Here is a 24,465-nt window from a genome sequence, read left to right as displayed (position 1 = left end):
ACTATCTTTATTTCAAGCAGTCGTTTTATTTCCCCTAGTATCAAAGAAAAAAACGGAAAAAACAAAACAAAAAAAAACCACCAAAACCAAAATTAAAGCAAAAGAAACAAACACATGAATTTTGATTAACAGTTTAATATAAACATTTATGTTCATCCACGAAATTCTGAAAATTTGGATTAATCGAACACACACTTTGAAAGTTGTTGTTAAACTTCAAAACCGGTTTATCCTCGTTAAAATTCACTTCTGTTGTAAAACTTCAAAACCGGTGCATACTGGAATAAGATAAGAGAAAAGTTAAGATTAAGATCAATTAAGATTTGTTTAGAGTAAGATTAGTTCAAAATGCTAAAATGTAGTCCATGTACTCTAGTTTTTTTTTTATGAAATGTTCATTATATACATGATTCTACAAACCAAATGTTTGAAAGATACCTTCATTGTCAAAACTGATGGGTTTCAATTCCTGGGTGTCAGCTTCTAATTTAAATGGTCCTGCAATGCTGGGAAAAGTAGTCAAAGGAACAACTTCAAGCTTAGGAGACAAACAAATGTTCGAGACATCAAAGAGCTCCTCACTCTCACTAGAAAAAGTATCTTCAACTTCTAAAACAAAAGATGAATAAAAAGAACATAGGACAACAGCGAAGCTTTTTTAACAAATACAATTGTTTTTCATTTTATAATTAATTTTCGAAATTGAAAATTCAGATAAACAAAATATGAAACATTTAAAATGCTTTTCCGTTTTCAGTAAAAAATTATGTTCTGGTCCTTAGAAGCTAAGAAGGGGGCGAGGGGTATCACCCATACTCTTCTTTGTTCTGCTTGTTTTGAGTTTGACTCGGTTGTCGTAATTTCTGTTCGTTTTGGGGTTTCATTGATATATTACTACTACTATTACAACTAAAAACTCACCTCCGCACCAAGCCACCTGAAGCCAACAGAGCTACGAACAATTCTCCTTCATTGCTTAATACTCAAAGCCTCCCTTTTTACACCCTTCCAAAAACTTCCCATTTCCTTTAAATCTTTCCTTACTACATACTCCCACCCCGTTTGAGGACAATTTTTTTCGTTTGACCCTAGACGGTTGGTCGAAAAGGACATTTTTTTAAAAGCAATCCGTCATCCTTCATCCCTAGAACGTGTCCAATTCATCTAATCCTTTCTCACATTCCAACCCGAAAAATCAAAATTGAACCATATTTCTGGTAGGGCTTACTATTTGAGATACGCTTAGTCAGTCAGATCCCCCAGACAATTTCTCTGAAAAACATCTAGCAGCTCCTCGCCTGTTTTTTTGAGCGCCCCTGCTTCAGAATCATGCTTGACCTCTGCCATTACCGTATGCTACAATATTCTGATCTTGGTGCGCAAGGCTTATCTTGTTGTTCTTCCAAACTTTTTCTAATTATGAAAGAAACAACCTTGGCCTTGTCTGTTCCACTTTTAACATCTTCATAGTACCCACTTTCTTTACTAATAATGCTACCTAACCATGTGAAGCAGTCCAATTGATCGACCTTCTCGTTCGCCGGCATCATCTGTTCACTTTCACTTATTCCTAGTCTCAGCTTCTTAGTCTTCTTAACGTTAATTTTCAAACCTATTCTTTTCATCCTGAACTCGCGAAATCTATAAAAGATGATTTTGCTAAATTATTCATCCGGGATTCTTAAATAAAACAATAATTTAAGTAGAGTTAACTCTTACTTCCTCATTCGATTCCATGCTCTCTCATTGTCTTTGCTGTGCTTCTTAGGACAATGTCCTTCAAAATATTCCATATATGTGGGGTTGGAAGGTTTTTATCTGGTTGCAAGAACTAGATACCCTGTAACCCTGTTTAACTCCTGATATACTACAAAACCAACAACTAACCTCATTTCCTACCTGAACAGCAGCAAAATCCATTTAAAGTGTTTAAATGGCCATTGGATTAACACTCAGGCCCTACATTAATTGACAAAAGTAATAAGAATATTAATAGCCCCAATTTCTATATTCTTTGTTCTCGTTTTCATTGCGTGTCATTACCTCCCCGATGACCCCCCCCCCCCAAAGGATTAACGGTACATAGTCTTGGATCAAATATTTTGTTGACTATAATTACGTTACGAATTATACATTCAACATTAAAATTGTTTTCTGAACTGATTTCATGGAACTCAGGAAAACTACTCTGTGTAAGTAATTACAGTGAGTTTTTGAAATTAGACATTATTATAGGGTTCGTTAATGGGGTTACAATTTCTTTTGTAAATTAAATGATACCACCGAATACAAAAGACATTGAGGAGTGTATTCACCTTTTTTTTTATATAAGTTCACATTATCTCAATACAAGCAATGGAATCATCCCTAAGTTAACCATGATTTTCATTTGGACTATGATAAAAGGCTAATAAAATGTCCTTTCTACCATTATTCTCCTGTATCAGAGGAAGCACAAATTGCGCTGCCTAGGTAAAGAACGATGTTGGCCCAATGTATTTATTATTTTTGGTTCTTTAGACCAGGGCACTTCGTATCAAAAGATTTGTCGTAGAAACTTCGAAAAGGACTCATTCGATTTAAAATTGAAAGGGTTTGTGCACTTGTTAATAGTCGAAAGTGATTGGAGGGCAACTAAAACCCTTCCCACGCCCACCCTTTCCCCAAACACAACCAAGCACAACTTTGGGATAGCCATTTTGTTCAACGGTTAAGAGGCCAGCTCGGAAATTATGTCTTTGAGGATAACCCCCCCCCCCCCAGAGCCCTCAAGGCAAGGGTTGTAAGTTATGTCCAGAGGGCATATAAGTTTTTATAGAAAGTGTTATCGTAGGAACTTCAAAAAGGACTTATTCAATTGGTAATTGAGAGAGCTAGTGCTCTTATTAATAGTCAAGAGCAATCGGAGGGCGAATGCCCCCCCCACGCCCATCATTTCTCCAAACACTTCCAATCAAGATTCTGATATAGCCATTTTGTTGAACGTAGTTGAAGGGTCAGGAAATTGTGTCTTTTAGTATGACAACCGCCCCACAGCTCTCAGGGCTAAGTTTGTATATTATAAGGTTTTTAAAGAAAGCGTTGTCATAAAAACTTAAAAATGGGCTCATTCGATTGGAAATTGAAAGGGCTATTGCCCTTTTTAATGGTCGAAGATAATCGGAGGGAGAATCATCCCCCCATGCCCATCATTTCCGATCAATATGTTGATATAGTCATTTTTCCAACGCAGTTGAAAAGTCTGGAAATTATGTCTTTGAGGATGACAACCCCCTCCCTCATAGCCCTCAGGATAAGAGTCATAACTTATGGCCTTAGGGCATGTAAGGTTTTTATAAATATTGTTGTCATAGAAGCTTCAAAAAGGGCTCATTTATTTGGATATTGATAGGACTTGTGGGTATCTTATTAGTCGAAAGGGATCAGAGGGCACATGACCCCCCCCCCCCCCATGCCCATCCTTTCCCTAAGCACTGCCAATCAAAATTTTGAGTTAGCCGGTTTGTTCAACGTGTTTGAAAGGTCTAAAAATTATGTCTTTGAGGATAAAAAATCCTCCCAACCCTCAGGGCAAGAGTTGTAAGTTATGCCCTGGGGATAGAAAGCATGGTCATATGAACTTCGGAGGGGGCTCATTGGATGGGTAATCAGACACTCTAGTGCTCTTTTTAAGAGTCAGTGATCGACGGGCAGCTACACCCCCCCCCCCACACACACACGTCATATTGTCCCGAAACGCATCTAATAGAAATTTTGAGATAGCCATTCTATTCAAAATAGTCTAAATATCATATAACAAGGCCTTTGGCGTTGAAACAAACCCCAGAGATTAGGGGCAGGGGTTGCAAATTATACCTAGGGGGTATTTAAGGTTTCTATGAAAGGGATGGTTGTCTTTAGAAGGGACGAACTTCAGAAGAGGCTCATTTGGTTGAAAATCGGAAGTTTTATTTCCTTTTAAAGGGTCAAAAGGGACGGACGGCATTTAGCCCCCCCCCCCTCTACAACCCATCCTTTCAACAAACGCATCTGATTGAAATTATGAGATAGCAATTTTTTTTTCAAACTAGTTCAAAGAACACATAATAATGTCGCTAGAGATGACAGAACCCCCAAGTGCCCTGGGGATAGGGTTGTAAGTTATTTTATGAGGGCATATAAGGTTTTTATTGAGTGGGCGGTCGTATAAAAATCAGATGTGGCTTATTTGATTTGAAATTGGGAGTTATGGCGCCCTTTTTAAGAGTCAAAGTAATTTGAGAGCAAACAGCCCCCCCCCCCCATCCTCCACGCTCAGCATTTACCTTAACACCTCCAATCAAAATTTGAAGATAATTAATTTATTTATCGTTGTTGAAGGTTTCGGAAATTATGTCTGTGAGGAAGGCACCCCCCCCCCAGCTCTCAGGGAAAGGGTTGTAAGTTATGCCCTTGGGGCATATAAGGTTTTTATAAAAAAGGGTGGGGGACTCATTGGATTGGTAATCATAAGTTCTAGTGCCCTTTTTAAGAGTGAAAGTAATCAGAGCGTGGTACTCCCCCCCCCCACACACACACAAGCGCGTCGTGTTTTCCTGAGATGTATCCAATAGATATTTTGAGACAGGCCTTTTATTCAAAATAGTCCAAATGTCATATAACAAGGCATTCGAGGTTGATACTAACCACCAGAGCCTAAGAGTGAGGGTTGTCAGTTATGCACCTGGGTCATTTAAGGTTCCTATGGAAGGGATAATTATATAAGCCTTAGAGGTGGCTTATTTGGTTAGAATTGGAAGTTCGAGTTCCCTTTTAAGAGTCGGTAGTGATGGAGGTCAAGTAGCACCCTCCCCACCAAAACTACCCCTCTTTTCACCAAATGCACGTGATTGAAATTGTGCGATGTTAATTTTGTTTAAAATAGTTCAAAGAACATATAACAATTCTTCCTGGGGGGTTGTTCCAACAATGCACAACCCCCCAGAGCCATGGTGCAAGGGCTTTAAGCTATATCCTTGGGGCATATAAGGTTTTTATGGAATGGGTGGTCGTACCAAATTCAGAATGGTCTCATTTGATTTTAAATTGGAAGTTATAGTGTCCGTTTTAAGAGTCAAAGCGATTTGAGAGACCCCCCCCCCCTTTACGCCCATCATTTCCCATAAAAATTTCCAAATAAAGTTTTGAGACACCAGTATTTTCAGTATTGTTGAAAGGTACAGTTATTATGCGTAGCAATAGTTCTAGTAGCTGCAGTAGGCCAATAGCGCCTTTTTTCAACATCCCCTTCAACACACGATAAAATTTTTTAACTTAATACCATCAACCGGTCCAGAAGCATTGTTGACACGTCCTCTTGACAAAATACGTGGGCATAGTGTGTTTCTATTTATTTCAATACAGTTACAATATTCCCCAAAACTTTCGCCTTAATACCCTTAGGTTTATAAGTTGTAGCAGTAGCACCAGTAAATATAGTAGTAGCATTAGGAGTACAGTCAATAGTAGTAGTCCCAGCTTTAGTAGCAAGTTTTTATTGACTAGAGAGTTATATTGTACTTTTTGGATAAATTACCATGGATACTTCGTAAATTTTCCATTGGCTGTATTCTGCTGTACCTTTTTTGATCCCGCCCTGTCATCAATCGCTGCATTCATATACACAAGGTCATATGCTTTCGTTTTCTGCAAAACCTGTCTGACTGTTTTTTTGTGTGTGAAGAAATTAGACATTATAATCGTGAAATGCCTTATGATATTAACGATGTTGCATTTGGCAAATTCTACGGCTATCCTTCATGGCCTGCTCGAACAGTCGGTATGACTGTATCGAAGAAGGAAAAGTCTTATCAAGTATTTTGCTACGGATCACATGAAAAAGCATCATTTGAAGAAAATTTTGCCAAATCTTCAAAGAAAAAAAACATAAGGTTCAAAGGACATTCACTGAACTTGCCACAGTTCCGGACGTGTATAAAGAAATAATGGGAATTGCCACGGCAGACAGTGTCTCTTCACTCTCGTCTTACCTTGTTAAAGCACAGAATGAAATTGCCAACTTGAAAGAAAATTTTCGTCAAGATATTCACAAGCAGGTGACTGAGAAATGTTCAGGGGACATAAATGTGATCAATGAACAAGTAATTAACACTATAGTCACTGAGATCTATGATGCGATCAATCTGGACTACAGTTCCAAGTTTGCTAGTGTTGAAAAAATGCTTAAAGGGTTTCATGCTCAAGTTTTATCGCTTGAAAACCGTATTGATATTCTAGAATACCGCAACAACGATTCTTCTCCACGGACTGTCTCAGACAGGTGAAGAAACACTGATTAATAGTGTTTTAGGACTATTTGGTACTAGATTGGGGATCAGCATGATTGCTACGGATATTAAGTCAACCGAGCGCTTACGTACTCGAACAACTTTAGTGGATAATTTTCTCCCGCCTGTTCTTGTCACCTTTCATTCCACTGATTGTGCAAAGGGCGTGTTTGCGAATAAGAAGAAACTGGCCCGATCACGAGGAATTATATCTGAGTACTTAACACCAAAGCGCAAACAACTGTTAAATGTGGCACGTGATAGATTTGGTGTTAGGATTGTATGAACTCACGACGGCCGCGTCTTAGCTAAACCATAAAATACTTCAGCCATCTTGAAAATCAGGTCTCTTAGTGACCTAATCACTGATCAATAAACCATTGTTGTGATATATTGAATAAATATTCATATTTTTTTTTGCTATGTGGAATTCTTTGTTTTTTTATCCATAGTTTTTTTTACAATTGTCTTGTTGGTTTGTTGTTTAGATATTTAAGATTTGCAATGTTTCAGTGGGTTAATGTTTCATTATGGATAGTATGACCGATAGACTGTCAGATATTGAAAGCAGTAGGCTGTCTGTTAAATATTTATTATCTACTTCCATTGCTAATGATAATTTAAGTGAAGGAAACAATACACAAGCTATGAAAGCAAGTAATTGTGTGGATAAACAGTCGCTGAATAATTGGTCAGTTAAAGATGATATTGTTTTCATTTTGGAATTTTAAAGGCCTTAGGTCAGCATATCCTACCCCGTGTAACATTTTGAGTGATTTACAAGAATCACCGTTAGTAATAGTACTTGATGAGACATTTGTCTCAAATAGGAACAATTGTTCAATTTGGGATTTCCAATTTCCAGGATATGTTAGTGAAAGAAAAGAACAGCAGCTCATGGAGCGAAGAGGTTTGGCATTACTGTGTGAGGGAAAGTCTCTCGCTGTGGCTTGAGGGAAGGCTAGAGACTCTTTTTATTGAAATTATTGGTAATTGTGATAAAAATATAGCTGTTGGTTTAGTATATAAAACACCATCATATAATGATGATATTTTTTATTAGGGAGATGGAGACTTTAATGGAAAATTTTAATAGTGAACCTAAATATAAAGTGCTAAATATAAGGGAGATTTTAATATTGGCCTCCTTAAAAAATCAAAATCGTCTAGATTTTCTCAATTTAATGATTTCTTCTTTTCTATATCCACTGATAACTATCCCTACACGAGTTACTGTGAAATCTACAACGCTAATTGACAATATATTCGTGGACGGAAATCTACTTGAATGTTCGTATGCTGATGTTTTAGTTACGGATGTATCAGACCACTTTTTTCTCATGAGTAAATTAAAGAATTCCAGTGGAATGATAACTAAGAATGGTCATTTAAAAAAAATTATTCCGTGACTTAAGAGAAAATAATTTAAAAAAATTTGATAGAAATGGGTGATGTAGATTTTTCTGAAGTATTTGAAGAAGATCACCCATTGGCTGCATATGATATTTTTATTTGAACCCTTACAAATGTATTAAATAAGAAGTGCCTTCTTAAAAAACCTAAAAGGTCTAGGACCCCTAAATTATATAAACCGGAAAAATAAACATTGTAAGGCATATTTAACTGAACCATTTACAATTAACTTTCATAAATTTAAAACCTATATGAATATCTTAAATGGATTAAAATGAAAAGCTGAAAAAACGTATTTAAAAAATAAATTTATGAATTATAAATGTGACATGAAAAAAACCTGGAAAACATTAAATTCGCTCCTGAGTCAAAGGGGTAAAATAGAGGTTATCACTACACTAAATAATGAATGGGGAAATTTGACCACTCCGAATGATATAGCAAATTATTTATGTGAATATTTTTGTAGTGAGGGTGCTAAAGCTCAAAAAAATAATTTAAACAGGTTCCCAAAATAGTTCGATCTGAAGTTTTAGTTAATATTCAAATGACTTTTAATTTTTGTGATGCAAATGAAGTGGTGAAAATTATCAATGGAGTGCATTTGAATTCAAGTGGTGTAGATGGGATTTCCCAGAAGATTGCAGAATCGGTTCAGTCAGTTATAACACCTATTCTATATCCTTCGATTAATCAATCGAATGATTGATGAAGATTGACGAATGATCGAATGAGAGAAGAAAAGCTTCTGGGATGTTCCCGGAAGCTTTGAAGGTCGCTAAGATAATAACATTACATAAATGTAGTAAACAAGATGACCCTTCAAATGAAAGACCTATTTCTGTTCTCCCTTTTTTTCCCTATAATACAGGAAAAGGTGATTGGATCTAGGCTAAAGGATTACGTTGAGAAAAATAAAATTCTTGTAAACAATCAATTTGGTTTTAGGAAAAGACTATCAACTGAAATGGCTAAAATCAAACTTGTGGATTGGGTAAATTATGCGTGCGAATTGGATTTGACTCCAGCTGCGTTATTTCTAGATTTAAAAAAAGCCGTTGACACAATTGATCATAAAAAATTATTATTTGAGCTGGATAAAATCGGTGTGACTGGAAATAGCATCTTATGGTTTGAGTCTTACTTGTGTGGACGAAAGCAAATCGCGGTGAACGGGTCTTCAACGTCTGTAGCAAATGAAATAACATGCGGAGTACCCCAAGGGTTTGTACTAGGTCATTTTTTATTTTTATTTTTATCGATCAAATTAAGTATTATTTGTCAGAGGCTGGTGTAATCCTTTTTGTAAATGAAACTCTTTTACTCGTTGCTGCGCAATCGGTTAATTTACTTTTTGATAAAATGAGAAAGGTATTGGTCGAGCTTATTGAGTGGGCATATTTTAAACTTTTGACAACAAATTATACCAAAACTAATTACATTATATTTTCTCGGACATCTAGTACTGATACTATTTCAGAAGTGATTATAAGTAGTAAAAAAGTAAACAAAGTAAGGGTACCGAAGTATTTGGGTTTTATGATTGACAAAAATCCATCATGGAAAACACACTCTGACGTTATAGCTTCAAAATTGTCAAGATCCTGGGTGTGCTTCACCGAGTTAAAAACTTAAGTTTCAAATAAAATTATTATATTACTTTATTTTTTATTTTTTACCAGTATATTTCTCTATATGGGCAAGTAATGTTGTGTCATGTTATAAAAAAATTCAGAAAATTCAAAATAAAGCTGATAAGCTTTTTTCACATAAAATATTCATTGCTCAAAATATTAACGAACATTATATTAAAAATCAGTTTTTTGACATTTCAAAAACTAGAGATTATCAAGTTAGTATTTTCATGTATAAATGTCTTAATAATTTGCTTCCCTCTTCTTTTGAAAATATTTTTTCGATTAACAGTGATCTCCATAGTCATGATACACGAGAAGCATCGAATCTAGTTCATCAATTTAGAAAAACAACTAGAGCTTCTTTTGTAATAAGATATTTTGCTCTTTGTGTATGGGATATAATACCGGTTGTGATTCGAAATGCAAGTCATCTGGTAATCTTCAAGGACACAACCAAGAGATTTTTTTTTGCGAAAGAATAGTATTTATGTATGTGTTTTGTGTAAATATATGTGTTTTTTTATATATATATATATATATGTAAGCATATGTATATGTAAGCATAAGTATATGTAGAGCATAAGTACATGTAAGGCAATTATTGAGGGAAATTCTATCTATACCGGTATGCATATTTGAAATTTAGTTTCCCTGAACACGAATGGTATTCAGGTGAGAATTTCAGAGAATGATGGGGGGAGGTGTTGAATTAAATAAAAACATGTTATGTGTGTACGGATTGTCAAAAGGGTGTAACTGAGGAATCACTGACCATATAATTATTTGGAAAATTCAGGAAATGATAAGGGAGATCATAGGCAGCGCAATAGCGCTGCCTAAGTAAAGAACAATGTTGACATAATGCATTATTTATTTTTTTATTTTTTTTTCTAGACCAGGATACTTCGTATCGAAGGAGTTATCGTAGAAACTTCGAAAAGGGATCATTCGATTGGAAGTTGGAATGGCTAGTGCCCTTTTAAGAGTCGAAAGTGATTGGACGGCAACTAACACCACATCCACGCCCACCCTGACCCCAATCCCATCCGATCAATATTGGGAGATAACTATTGAGTTGAGCATAGTTGATTTTCAGAGAGACAGTCTGTTTTTGAGGAGGACACTTACTCGACAATCCCCAGGGCCAGGGTTGTAGGTTATGTTCTAGGGGCAGCTCAGCTTTTTATAGAAAGCTTTGTCGTAGAAACTTCACAAAGGGCTCACACTATTGGAAGTTCAAATGGCTAGTGAACTATTTATTCGTCTACAGTATTAGTAATGCAACTGATCCAATTCTCCCGCCCACCAAGTCTTCACACACCTCCAATCAAAATGTTGAGATAGGCATTTTGTTCAACGTAGTTGAAAGTTCCAGAAAATATGTCTTTGAGGATGACAGCCCCCCCATAGCCCTCAGGGCACGGGTTGTAAGTTATGCCCGAGGAGCATATAAGGTTTTTATAGAAAGCGTTGTCGTAGAAATTTCAAAAAGGGCTCATTAGATTGGTAATTGAAATGGTTAACTTTTGAATAGTCGGAAATGATTGGAAGGCAACTAACACCCCTTCCAGGCCCATCATTTCCTCAAACACATTCAATTAAAATTTTGAGATAACCATTTTGTTCAACGTAGTTGAAAGTTCTGGACATTATATCTTTTAGCAGGAGACTCCCCCCACAGTCTTCAGGGCAAGGGTTATAAGTTATGCCCTGGGGATATATAAGGTTTTTATTGAAAGCTTTGTCATTGAAACTTGACAAAGGGCTCATTTGATTGGAAATTCAAAGGGCTAGTGCCCTTTTTAATAGTCGAAAGTGATTGGAGGGCAACTAACTCCCCTCTCACACCCAACATTCCCCCAAAGAGACACAATCAAAATTATGAGACAGCCATCTTGTTCAACGAAGTTCAAAATTCTGGACATTAGGTCTTTGAGTGTGACAGCCATCCCAAACCCCTCAGGGTAAGGGTTGTAAGTTATCCCCTGGGGCCATATAAGGTTTTTATAGTGTTTTCGTAGAAACTTCAAAAACGGCTCATTCGATTGGAAATTTAAAGGGCTAGTGGCTTTTTTAATAGTCGAAAATGATTGGAGGGGAACCCCCCCCCCCGCACACCCACCATTTTTCAAAACACATCCAATCGAAATTTTGAGATAGACATTTTTTTCAATGTAGTTCAAAGGTCCAGAAATTGTGTCTTTGAGGATGAAACTCCCCCTGTAGCCCTCAAAACAAGGTTTGTAAGATGTGCCCTTGGGGCATATGAGGTTTTTTATAGAAACCATTGTCGTGAAACTTCAAAATGGGCCCATTAGATGAAAACTTTAAGGGCTAGTGCCCTTTATAATAGTTGAAAGTAATTGGAGGGCAACTTACCCCCCTCTCACGCCAAACTTTTCTCAAAACGCTTTCAATCAAAATTTTGAGATATCCATTTTGTTCAACGTAGTTAAAAGTTCTGGCAATTAGGTCTTTTAGGATGACAACCCCCTCAGAGCCCCCAGAGCAAGGGTTTTAAGTTATACTCTGGGGGCATATAAAGTTTTTTATAGCAAGTGTTGTCGTAGAAACTTCAAAAACAGCTCATTTGATTGGAAATTGAAAGGGCTAGTGCCCTTTTTAATGGTCGAAAGTGATAATTGAGCAAATAAAACCCCTCTTACGCCCACCAGTTCCCCAAACAATCCAATTAAAATTTTGAGATTGCCATTTTGTTCAACGTAGTTGGAAGTTCTGGAAATTACGTTTTTGAGGATGACATATCCCTTAAACTCCTCAGGGCACGGGTTGTAAGATATGCCCAGGGGGCATATAAGGTTTTTATAGAGATCATTTTCGAAGAGACTTCAAAAAGGGCTCCTTCGATTGGAAATTGAAAGGCCTAGTGCCCTTTTTAATACTATTTAGTCAAATAAATATTCATCTATTTGTGTTTAACTATCTATAAGCGTTTTATCGCTGTCCAGCTGTTTACTAATAGTCTTAGCAAACAGATATTTGTTTGGACAGCGGAAACAGAATTGTTAGCTAACAAAAGAAAAATTTCAAACAAGCATTCGCTTTGTTAAATATATTCTCTACTAATGTTAGCTAACAGTTTATAGTTGGACGTCAGAAACACTATTGTTGATAAAATTGTTACCTAACCGTTTTTTGTTTGTACGGCGGAAAAACGCCCTTGCATAAGATAGTATCAATATAAAATAGTAGCCACGGTCGTCTATATAAAACATCGTCTATATATAAAGTTGATCGTAAAAAAAGCCTTTGAGATGTACCTTCATTGTCGAAACATATGGAGTCCAGGTCCGGGTTCTCAGGCTCAAGTTTCTGAGATCCTGAAAAGCTGGGGAAAGAAAATAAAGGAAAAACTTCACGTTTTGAAGAGTTAAAAACGTCTTGAACGTCACAGAACTCCTCACTGTTACTTGGCAGAGCATCTTCAAGTTCTGTAAGAAAATTTTAATAAAGGTGAAACAAAAAACATTGTATATTAAAAAATAAGGTTAAAAATTGTCAAAAAATTTGATTAACATAATGATTAAGTCACCAAACGACTTAATGCTTATTTCTTTTTGTGTGAGCTAAATGACAAAATACCCGATATAAGGGGGGGGATTGACAACTCTCCCACTAAAAAATTTTATTGCCCAGCCGGTAAAACGCAACAAAATGCGTCTCAAAGTATTTTTGAAGCTTTGCTTGTGCTCCCAACCTAGAAAAATGTCCCCCCCCCCCGAACAATCACCCTGGCTATCACCTAGATTCGGATACTCCAATTTTGGGAATTTTGGTCCCCTTCAAAAATTGGAAGAATGGTTTTCAAGTATTAGCGAAAAAGACAGATATATACGAATCGTACAAATTGAACTATGGTTAATAATATAATGTCTCTACAGTTTCTGAAATTTTCTTTTTCGAAAGCAAAAAAACAAACATTTGCCGAAATTTGACGAAATTAGGAAAAAAATAGAAAAGATTCCTCTTAAAACCAAATTTCTTTTCTTAAGAATGATTTGAGAATAAGGTATGAATAAACAAATAACTGAATTTTAAATAAATAATTTAAATTTATGAAAAAACAACGTATAATGCAGTTTTACAGGCAAAAAGATTTTTTAGTACCATCAAAAGTACTAAAGTACTAAAATGTCAGATCTAGTATTCGTATATCAAGATATAGTCTCTCAAAGTGAAGTAATTGAATTCATCTAGGTTTATCTGACATTGCAACTCTTATATTTGTATATTTCCACCTAATTCAACAGTAACTGTATAGTTTTTGTTCTTTTGTTTTGAAATTTATTGTTGAGCCATCAAAATAAACGATTTTGAAAAACAGTACCGTATCATTAATTAAAAAGAATTAAATAATTTTCTAAAATGAAAATTCTGGCTGTCATAAAACAAAATCTACTTTGGTGGTAATTTTTTTTTTTTTTTTTTTCATGCCTCAAAAAATAAAAGAATGAGAGTAAATATTTATGCTTAAAGAATGATAATATCCCCAAACTCGAAAACAACGTATACGAAATTAAGCTTTTATTTGCTACGTGTGGCAAAATCACCAATTTTATAGCTTTAACAACCATTCGATCGCAAAAAAGCGGGATATATTTACCCATATTCGTAATTTAAATAAATAAATAAAAAAAAAATAGAAATAGGACCAATTTTGTTTTTTTTTGAAAAGAGAGTGTGCATGGGCACCCATATGGAGGGGGGCAGAGGGGACTCCCCCTGGCTGAACGATTCTGCCTTTTATTTTATATTTTTTTTAGATTTCAATTATACAGCACTGGAAATGCCAAAAGACCAGCTAAGCCCCCGCCCCCCTCCCAAAAAATAAAAAAGCGTATGGGTTCCAATGGGAGGGTGCTGTATTAAAAAAAACATTTTTTATATAATATTACATTAATTTCAGGTTGTATATTTATTTAAAATTAATTTCAGAAAAAAAACTAAAAATTTGAGGTTTTTAGATTGAAAATTTTCTTGCACTAGAAAATCAACAGTTTTACATTCAAAACTAAAGCTTAAACTAGGGCACAGGAACATGTTTCGTAGCGGATTAAACTCTTTCATCAATGAAAAAGAAAATTGAAAAGATTTCATTTTCTCAATCTTTTTCTATGAAAGTAATTTATAAAAAGAAAAAAAAAGCCGTTTTTTTACATGATTTTGGACTAAATTCTACAGTAAAATTACAAAACAGGATTTTATAGACTTTAAAATGTAATTCTCAAACACATGCAAAGTCTAAAATAGTACCAAAGAAGATATTTTTCAGTCATGTTGCAACCCTACTCAAGCTTGAAATACTTGTTATATTACTGCAGTTATTCGTTTATTTATGGTTATATCGCTTAGTACATACAACTTGAAAAACAATTCACTACTCACTTCAAATCCCACTTGAGAATCAAGCTGATAAAAATAACTGTTCTGTAGATAATTTAAGCATGCAGTGAATGGCTGATTCTGAATATAGAGAAACTTATTTATCTTCTTGGCTACTATTTTTGTATTCTGTTTACTTTTGCCTGTATAAAACTAATATTACTCATTAACAAAAGTAGTTGGAATTTTGGCAAAAATAATCATATATCTTCAAGGGTCCAAATCTAGCGGCTTCTACGTTATTACTGGCAAGCATTTCAATACCCTTTAAAAATTAAAATAAAATTATATCCGTATAAAAATACATTTTATAATAAAAATATAAAAAAACTAAACCTTCAAAAAAAAAAAAAAAAAATAAACCCACCTTTTTATAACTGTGTTGTAATTTACCGATTTATAGGCATACATTAAGTTAAATTAATGTAATATATTCCATACTAATATTACCTTTAGCCTTAAATTTTTTAAAAAAAAAAAAAAAAAAAGAAAAAAAAAAAAGTTTTGCTTAAATTAATTCGAAAAACAAATTTGATAATAAAAAAGGGCTAAAGCCATGGTTAAGATTGGGATAAAAAAGTAAAATTAGCACTTCAAATTGGAGGAAAAAATCCATTTTTTTGCTAGGCCTTTATGTTTTCTACTTAATACAATACATATCCCATTTATAGTAGGATTTACGGTCAAATGTTATGTAATTTGATTATTAGCTAAAAAAAAAAGAAGCTAAATTAATAACAAAAGGTATAACCTATCATTCAATGAGTCTTAATACTTTCATCAAATAAATAAAACTGAGGGGAAATGAAAAACAAACAAAATTCCTCACAAGAATCTAAAGCTTTATAGAAGTGAGTCGTTTGGAAGAAGCTGGCGAGATAGCTCAATACCTCCACATCCCCCTAAATCTCCGCAAGAGGATAAAAAAAATATTTACCAAAGCAAATCAGATTTCCTTATATTCCCAAAATTTCTTTGGATAACTTACCATTTTTAATAACAGAAGCAGTGATGTCTTCAGCCATATCCGTAATTTGAGGAGAGTCCATAATGAAATCTAAAAACAGAATTGTACACAAGTTTTACCCAGGAAATTAGAAGCAGAGCTTTCCTAGAAATAAAAAGAATTCAATGGCTAATTTCAATCACTGTAAAAATAATTTTATTTTAATTCACTCTCAAGCATAAACTTAACTACTTTAAAAATAAGCAATAAATAAATAAATAAAATTTAGAAATACGGTTTCGTTTTGATAGAAGAGGAAGTTAAATTCAAAGCTTTTTTTTATCTAAGCGTATATAAATTAAAGGTTTTTATTCCCAATTTCAATTTATTTCACAGTAAAACCAAAAAACTGAGATTTATAGCTGGGTAATTTTGTGCACAAGAAAATTGAGCCTTTTTTTTCTCTTTCTTTTTCAAGAGGACAAATTTGTGAAAGGTTAAAAACATTATATTTTCAGGTGTTTTTGGAACAAAATTCTACAGTACACTACATAATATAGGCTTCTACAGGCTTTGAAACGTGACACTTTCCCAATAAAATTCATGGTCTAAACTAGAACCCAGGAAGACGTTTAGCAGTTATACTCTTAACACGCTAAATTACCGCATTTTCTCTCCACTCTCTTAAAAATTTAAATGTCCTAAATCTCATTGTCTGAGAACTTATGTTTCATTTGTACACCCAATCTTGGAGTATGCCTGTCTTGTTTTATCAGATGCTTTAGTCTAGCTAGTGCATCTGTAGTGCTACTTCCTTGGAGAAAGCCCAGCAATTCGATTTAGATGTGGTCTAATAACATGATTAAAATCCCTTGTTTGATTACCCTCTCAATTAGTCCTGAAGCATAAGAGGGACAATGTAGCTATCTTAACATTCAGGAAATAAGAAAGTCTACATTTTTATAGCCAACCCTAGTAGTTCTCAGAAGTTTTCAGTAAGAACTCTAGTTAAGGAGCTTTTTCAGTAGAATTCTACTTTAGCTACTTTTGGCTATCTTGGAAAGGGGTTAGGTTAGGAAAATGAAACTTTCAGGAATGGATCTACAGGCTATAGTATGTTCTGTGAAGGTAATTTGAAGTACCTATATCTACTCCTCTCGCTAGAAAGTCCTGAAATTTGCCTACATGACAGGTCTAGAGGCTTACCTATTGAAATTTTGACAAAACAACATTTTAGCTTAATTTTCAGTTACGAGTTTCATTTTCTCTCGCTTTAATTCTGAAAATGCTATTCCTGTTATTTGAGTAGAATTTTAAGCCCAATCAATGTTTTTTTTTTCAAAATTCAGGAAATGTACTTGCATATCTTTAAACCCGTATAAATTGGGATTGAGCAAAGTTGTTAAGCTGAAAACAATTTTGTTGTACTTCATTTAAGCAGAAGATCTCTTTTCATCAGAATCATTTCTGATACAAAGCACTGTTTTTAACTGAATCATAGGCAGCACGCTAGCGCTGCCTAAGTAAAGAATGATGTGGGCACAATGTGTTTTTTTTTGTTTTTTCTTCATACCCGGGCACTTCGTATCAAAGGAGTCGTCGTAGAAACTTCGTAAAGGGCTCATTCGATTGGAAATTGGATTGGCTATTGCCCTCTTTAATAGCCAAAAGTGACTGGAGGGCAACTAGGCTCCCCCTTACGCCCACCATTCACCAAAACACATCTAATCAAAATTTTTAGATAGCCATTTTGTTCAGCGTAGTTGATTTTCATATAGAAAATATGTTTAGAGGAGGCACTCCCTCACAACCCTCAGGGCAAGGGTTTAAGTTATGCCCTGGGGGCATATAAGGTTCTTATAGAAGGCGTTTTCGTAGAAACTTCAAAAAAGGCTCATTCGATTGGAAATTCAAAGGGCTAGTGCGCGTTTTAATAGTCGAAAGTGATTGGAGGGCAACTTGCCCCTCCCCCCCGCCCAATATTCCCTAAACACATCCAATAAAAATTTTGAGATAGCCATTTTGTTCAGCATAGTTGAATTCCAGATAGAAAATATTTTTTTGAGGAGGACACTCCCAAAACCCCTCAGGGCAAGGGTTTTGGAGTTATGCCCTGGGGGCATATAAGGTTCTTAAAGAAGGCATTGTCGTAGAAACTTCAAAAAAAGCTCATTTGATTAGAGATTCAAAGGGCTAGTCCCCTTTTTAATAGTCGAAAGTGATTGGAAGGTGACTAACCACCCCCCCCCCACACCCATTATTCTGCCAAACAAATCCAATAGCAATTTTGAGATAGCCATTTTGTTCAGTGTAGTTAATTTCCCGATAGAAAACATATTTTTGAGGAGGACACTCCCCTACAACCCTCAGGGCAAGGATTATAAGTTATGCCCTGGGGGCATACAGGGTTTTTATTGAAATCTTTGTTGTAGAAAGTTGAAAAAGGGCTCATTCGATTTGAAATTCAAAGGGCTAGTACGCTTTTTCATAGTCGAAAGTGATTTGAGGGCAACTAACACCCCCCCCCCACGCCCACCTTTCCCCCAAACACATCCAATCAAAATTTTTAGATAGCCATTTTATTCAACGTAGTTGAAAGATTTGGAAATTAGGTCTTTAAGGATGACAACCCCTCCCCCCACAGCCCTCAGGGCAAGGGTTGTAAGTTATGCCCTGGGGGCATATAAAGTTTTTATTGAAAGCGCTGTTGTAGAAACTTCAAAAGGGCTCATTCAATAGGAAATTGAAAGGGCTAGTGCCTTTTTTAATAGTTGAAAGGGATTGGATAGCGACTAACGCCCCTCTCACACCCACCATTTTCCCAAACACATCGAATGAAAATTTTGAGATATCCATTTTGTTTAAAGTAGTTGAAAGTTCTAGAAATAAGGTCTTTTAGGATGATAACCCCCTCAAAACCCTAACAAAGTTATGCCCTGGGGCATAAAGTTTTTATTGAAAGTGCTGTTGTAGAAACTTCAAAAGAGCTCATTCAATTGGAAATTAAAAGGGCTAGTGCCTTTTTTTATAGTTCAAAGTGATTGGATAGCGACTAAAGCCCCTCTCACGCCCATCATTTTCCAAAACACATCCAATCAAAATTTTGAGATATCCATCTGGTTCAACGTTGAACATTCTAGAAATTAGGTCTTTTAGAATAATAACCCCCTCAGAGCCCTCAGTGCAAGGGTTGTAAGTTATGCCCCGGGAATAAGTAAAGAGGAGGACACTCCCCCACAATCCTCAGGGCAAGGGTTTTAAGTTATGCCCTGGGGGCATATAAGAATGATGTTGGCACAATGTATTATTCATTAATTTTTGCCTTTAGAGCAGGGCATTTTGTATTGAAGAAGTTGTCGTAGAAACTTCGAAAAGCACTCATTCAATTGGAAATTGGAGTGGCTTGTGCCCTTTTTAATAGTCGAAAGTGATTGGAAGTTGACTAACACCCCTTCCACGCCCACCATTTCCCGAAACACATTCAATCAAAATTTTGAGATAGCCATTTTTTCAGCATAGTTGATTTCCAGATAGAAAATATGTTTTTGAGGACAGTCCCCCTTAGGGCAAAGGTTTTATGTTATGCCCTGGGGGCATATAAGAACGATGTTGGCACAGTGTATTATTTATTAATTTTTTCCTTTAGAGCAGGGTACTTTGTATTGAAGAAGTTGTTGTAGAAACTTCGAAGAGCAATCATTCAATTGGAAATTGGAGTGGCTTGTGCCCTTTTAAATAGTCGAAAGTGATTGGAAGTTGACTAACACCCCTTCCAAGCCCACCATTTCCCGAAACACATCCAATCGAAAGTTTGAGATAGCCATTTTGTTCAGCGTAGTTGATTTCCAGATAGAATGTATGTTTTTGAGGACAGTCCCCCTTAGGGCAAGCCCTTAGGGCAAGAGTTGTAAGTTATGCCCTGGGGGCATAGCCTATAAGGTTTTTTATAGAAGGCATTGCCGTAGAAACTTTAAAAAGGCTCATTCGATTGGAAATTCAAAGGGCTAGTGCCGTTTTAAATAGTCGAAAGTGATTAGAGGGCAACTAACCCACCTCTCATGCCCACCTTTTCCCCAAACAGATCTAATCAAACCTTTGAGATAGCCATTTTATTCAACGTAGTTTTAAGTTCTGGAAATTAGGTCTTTGACGATGAACCCCCCCCCCCACAGCCCTTAGGGCAAGGATTATAAGTTATGCCCTGGGGGCATATAAGGTTTTTATAGAAGGCGTTGTCATAGAAACTTCAAAAACAGCTCATTTGATTGGACATTCAAAGAGCTAGTGCCCTTTTTAATAGTCGAGTGATTGGAGGGCAACTAGCCGCCCCCCCCCCACGCCCATCATTCCCCCAAACACATCCAATAAAAATTTTGAGATAGCCATTTTGTTCAGCACAGTTGATTTCCAGATAAAAAATATGTTTTTGAGGTGGACACTCCCCCACAACCCTCAGGGCAAGGGTTTTAAGTTATGCCCTGGGGACATATAAGGTTTTTATTTGTCGTAGAAACTTGAAAAAGGGCTCATTTGATTTGAAATTGAAAGGGCTAATACCATTTTTAATAGTCCAAAGTGATTAGTGATATTTTTTGTTGCTGTTGTTGTTTAGACCAGGGCGCTTCATATCAAAGGAGTTGTTGTGGTAACTTTGAAAGGGGCTTATTCAATTGAAAATAGAAAGGGCTGATGCCCTTTTTAATAGTTGAAAGTGATTGAAGGAAAACTAATCCACCTTCCACTTCCACCCTCCCATTTGCCCATTATGATTAAAAACTAAATGTTGCGTTAAGGTTAAATCAAAATGCACTGCAATATTACTAATTCCTAATAAGGCATCTCAACAGTATCCCAAGAACGATTGAGGTTATTATGTTCAAACTTTCGGGGCTACTTCTGCTCTTATAATTTAACTAAATCAAAATAGCCTAAGTGTATCCAAGCTATCAAAGAAAGTAAACAGATTTTTTTGGCCAATGGTATCAAGTTTTCCATTTCAGGTCAACTAGAGGAGGTATGAAACTAAATTTAACAGTACTATTTGTTTCCAGATTTTTAAAAGGGTGTATGTTGTTAAAAATTGCTGAAAATTTGTCTCCAGCATACAAATAGAAGGCCAAACTATAAAGTCTTAAAAAATGAAAAGATTTAAAGTCTTATTTTCTTTTTCCCTGAAAAGACTATGTCAATATAAAACAAACAGAAATTAATTAAACAATTTTTATTTCCACAAAATAAGTTTTTCAAAGAAAAGTAAAGAACTCCATTAAACAAAAAATGAGCAAAAATAAAATCAAATAATCTACCAAGTGTGAAACTACCACAAATCAGCATTGATAAATAATTGAAACCCAAACAAACAGAAATTACAATAAATAGCGGAGTCAAACTCAAAACGAGCAGAAATTAACATAAGTTGGGCACAAAACCCCTATGCCTTCCCAAGGCCAGAACAAAATTTGCACTTTACTGAAAAAAATATAAGTGTTTTTACTTTTATAAATTTAACAAATCAAGTAATATTAACATTTTGATTACTAAATGACAGTATAGGCCTATGTATATTAAACTGACAATGCACATTCATTTGTATTTTTTCAGTAAAGTGCAAATTTTGTTCTAGCCTTGGCTAGGAATAGGGGTTTTGCACACAACTGATGCTAATTTCGGATTGTTTTGAATTTGACTTGGTTATCTATTGTATTTTCTGATCATTTTGGGTTTCATTTATTTATTGATGCTGATTTGTGGTGGTTTCACGCTTGGTAGATTATTTTATTTTATTTTTGCTCATTTTTTGTTTAATGGAGTTCTTTACAATTATTTGAAAAACTTATTTTGTGGAAAAAGTTTTTTTAATTAATAGCTTATTCAAAAGCTATTTCTTAAAGAACAAAATAACATTCTAATCTGAAGTTGTCTGGTGATAAAAATTACTCTTAGAAACTGTGAAATTTGCAGTGATGCAGTGTTATATTGAAAGGATACTGCAGGCTGTTTTTTTTGTTTTTTTTGAGAATTTGCATTTTGACGGAAGTGGGTAAAGGTAAAGGTAAAGGATGCGGCACTAGACCCTTAAGGTCCAAACCGGCGGTGCTGATCTCCGTTTCGTGGCCCTTCAGCCAGGAAGTGCAATGAGGGGCTGGGGGCCAGCCAACCTATGCTTTCGCAAACCCTTCCTGTTTTACCTTCCCCAGATTTCTCCAGGTACCCATTTAGAGCTGGATTGACTCTGGCTAAGCTTACAGGGTCACACCACTGACCCGCGTCCCAAACTAAGAAACTGACCACACCAGGGAACGAACCCGAATTCACGGATTCTCAGCCCAGCGCGCGTCCACTTAGCCAGAACGGCTCATATAAAAGTGGGTCCTGAGTGATAACTGACTTATTACATAAAAGAGGCCCTTGCATGTAAGTCTAGCTCAATGCCTTTCTAGTTCAATTTAGGCAGAACATTATTAACTGGTAGTAATATGTCAGTGATGAAAGGCCATTTTGACTGCAGTATGGACAAGCTTCAAAATTTGATTTCAAAGCTTCAAAATGAAAATAAAGTACTGAGAGCAGAGAATAAACTGCTAAGGACTGAGCTAGTTCATGTCAAGACTACTGCCCTGCAATCAGAGATGTACACTCAAATAAACCACATTCTTATTCATGGTGTTGAAGCTCTACAAGAAGCAGATAATCTTCAACAAACTGTTGTGACATTTTTTCAGTCTAAGCTTGGAATTGCAGATGGTGATCAGCTGAGTATTACTCAGGTGTATCAATAAAGAATAATCTTTGGGCAGAATATTGTAATCTACTAAGTGTAGCTAGCCTGTAGACCTATGAAATTTATAAGAAATGCCTATGGTCAGTTCTCAGAAAAGCTAAAATCAAAGGCTATTTTAATCAAAGGCTAGCCAAAAGTGGGAAGGATGGAAGGAAAGAGTGGAAGACAGTTAATTCAGTGTTACAACCAAACCACCAACAGCCTGTACTACCATCCAGAATTACAGTTGATGGGGAAACCTTGACTGAACCAGCACAAGTTGCAAAAGCTCTTTTTACCTTCTTTGCCAAAAATGGAGAAAAACCGGCTAACAAGTGCTACCCCCAGAATGTCCTACAAGGACTTTTTGGGTCCTGTGTGTGTCAAGTCAATGGCACCCATTCCTGTACCTTCAACAGACATTTCAATGATTGTCAAAGGTTTGAGGGGAGCATCTGCGTCTGGTTTTGACCACATCCATACTAAAGTGTTGAAAGCAGTTTTGCCATCCATACTACAACCTTTAACACATTTGGTAAACCTCTCCTTAGAGACGGGTGTATTTACATCACTCCTCAAGAAGGCAAGAATAGTTCCCCTCCACAAAAGGTGGCCCTCAGGATGACCTGTCTAACTTTCGACCCATCTCTATTCTTTTGGTGTTTTCCAAAGTGTTTGAAAAACCTATGAAGTACCAACTTTACTCATTTCTGGAAGCTAAGGAATTTATTAACCAACAGCAATTTGGATTCAAACCTGAAACATTCAACAAAAGATGCTCTGGCATCACTAAGCCTATTCATTAATCAAGCACTTGCCCTGGGACTGGTGCCAGCTGCTATTTTGCTTGACATAAAAAAAAGCATTCAACAGTATAGATCATGGGATTCTATTAGGTAAACTAGAGCACATTGGAGTTAGAGGAAAGGCTATCTGGTTTTACCTTAGTAGCCAATGTGTTCATATAGGAGAAGATATGTTGAGTGACACCATTGTCAACTTAAGTGTGCTGCAAGGCTCAATTTTAGGCCAACTGTTATTCCTAGTTCATGTGAATGACCTACGTTGCATTGTGAACCCTAACTCTAGAACTTCACAGTGCTGCAAATTATGTTGCAACCTAGAAATTTTGAGCAACAACAATGAATTGGATGAACTTGTGGCATTTGCAGATGACACTACAATGGCCTCCTGCAACACTGACATGTCAGCACTCCAGAGTAAACTTGAGGTCATCTTAGAAGAAACACACATTTGGATGGACGCCAATTGATTCGTAATAAATGTTGACAAATCTTGTGTTCTCTTCTCCTCACAGACTGGAACTTTTTACCCAGAAGTATTGGGAATAACCACTTCTTGAGAAATGATCAGAAAACCAAAGCTGGCTATGCCAGGTACCTAGGTGTACTCCTTGACAAAAACTTATCCTTTGTACATCACATCAATGCTGTGGAGCTGAAGCTCTCCCATAATCTTGGGATTATCAGGAAACTTAAACACACATTCCCTCAAAAAACCCTTTGTCTACTTTAAATTGGACTTATCAAGCTTCATCTGCAGTATTGTGCATCAATTTGGCATTCAACATTTACATCCCACCTCAAAAGGCTTGATTCAATCCACAAACATGCCCAGAAAATAATTAGATAGATGGACAATTTTCTTTCCCATGAATCACTTTATCATTTATCATGCTCAGTTACTGTTTTCAAATTTTTGTTTAAATTACTTCCACCAGCAATCCACAGTCTATTCCAGTTGGTATTAAAACAATATCCTAGAAACATGAGATCTGCCTCAAACCTTTTGGTGAGACAAATACCTACAGTACAGTTGGATTTTGCACTGGATGTGGTATGCACAAATGTGCTGAGATGTAGGAGCTCCCTTGGGTCTTTTATAAAAGTTAATTAATAATTGACATTTTTTTTATTTATTATCATTATTATATTGGTTTGTTTTTTATTTATTTATTATTATTTTGTAAGGTTAAGGTAG

General features: G+C 35.8%; 2 protein-coding genes across 2 annotated transcripts in view; both read right to left on the bottom strand.

Moving 5' to 3' along the window:
- Positions 1–24,465, bottom strand: part of LOC148943826 (uncharacterized) — a 606,774-nt gene that overhangs the window by 405,755 nt on the left and 176,554 nt on the right.
- The window catches only part of LOC148943828 (uncharacterized), a 29,776-nt gene that overhangs the window by 2,630 nt on the left and 2,681 nt on the right, over positions 1–24,465 (bottom strand). Inside the window, exons 2-3 of the mRNA XM_089101708.1 lie at positions 15,747–15,869; positions 12,637–12,807 (exon numbers count right to left, since the gene is read on the bottom strand). Coding sequence (XP_088957834.1) covers positions 12,637–12,807; positions 15,747–15,807 — 232 coding nt within the window. The 5' untranslated portion in view covers positions 15,808–15,869. The remainder of the gene's footprint in view (positions 1–12,636; positions 12,808–15,746; positions 15,870–24,465) is intronic.

Source organism: Artemia sp. Qi Xiang Cuo, chromosome 15 (genome assembly GCF_049724085.1).
Source record: "Artemia sp. Qi Xiang Cuo chromosome 15, ASM4972408v1, whole genome shotgun sequence".
Lineage (NCBI taxonomy): Eukaryota > Metazoa > Arthropoda > Branchiopoda > Anostraca > Artemiidae > Artemia > Artemia sp. Qi Xiang Cuo.
This window is presented reverse-complemented; position numbering and strand designations above follow the sequence as displayed.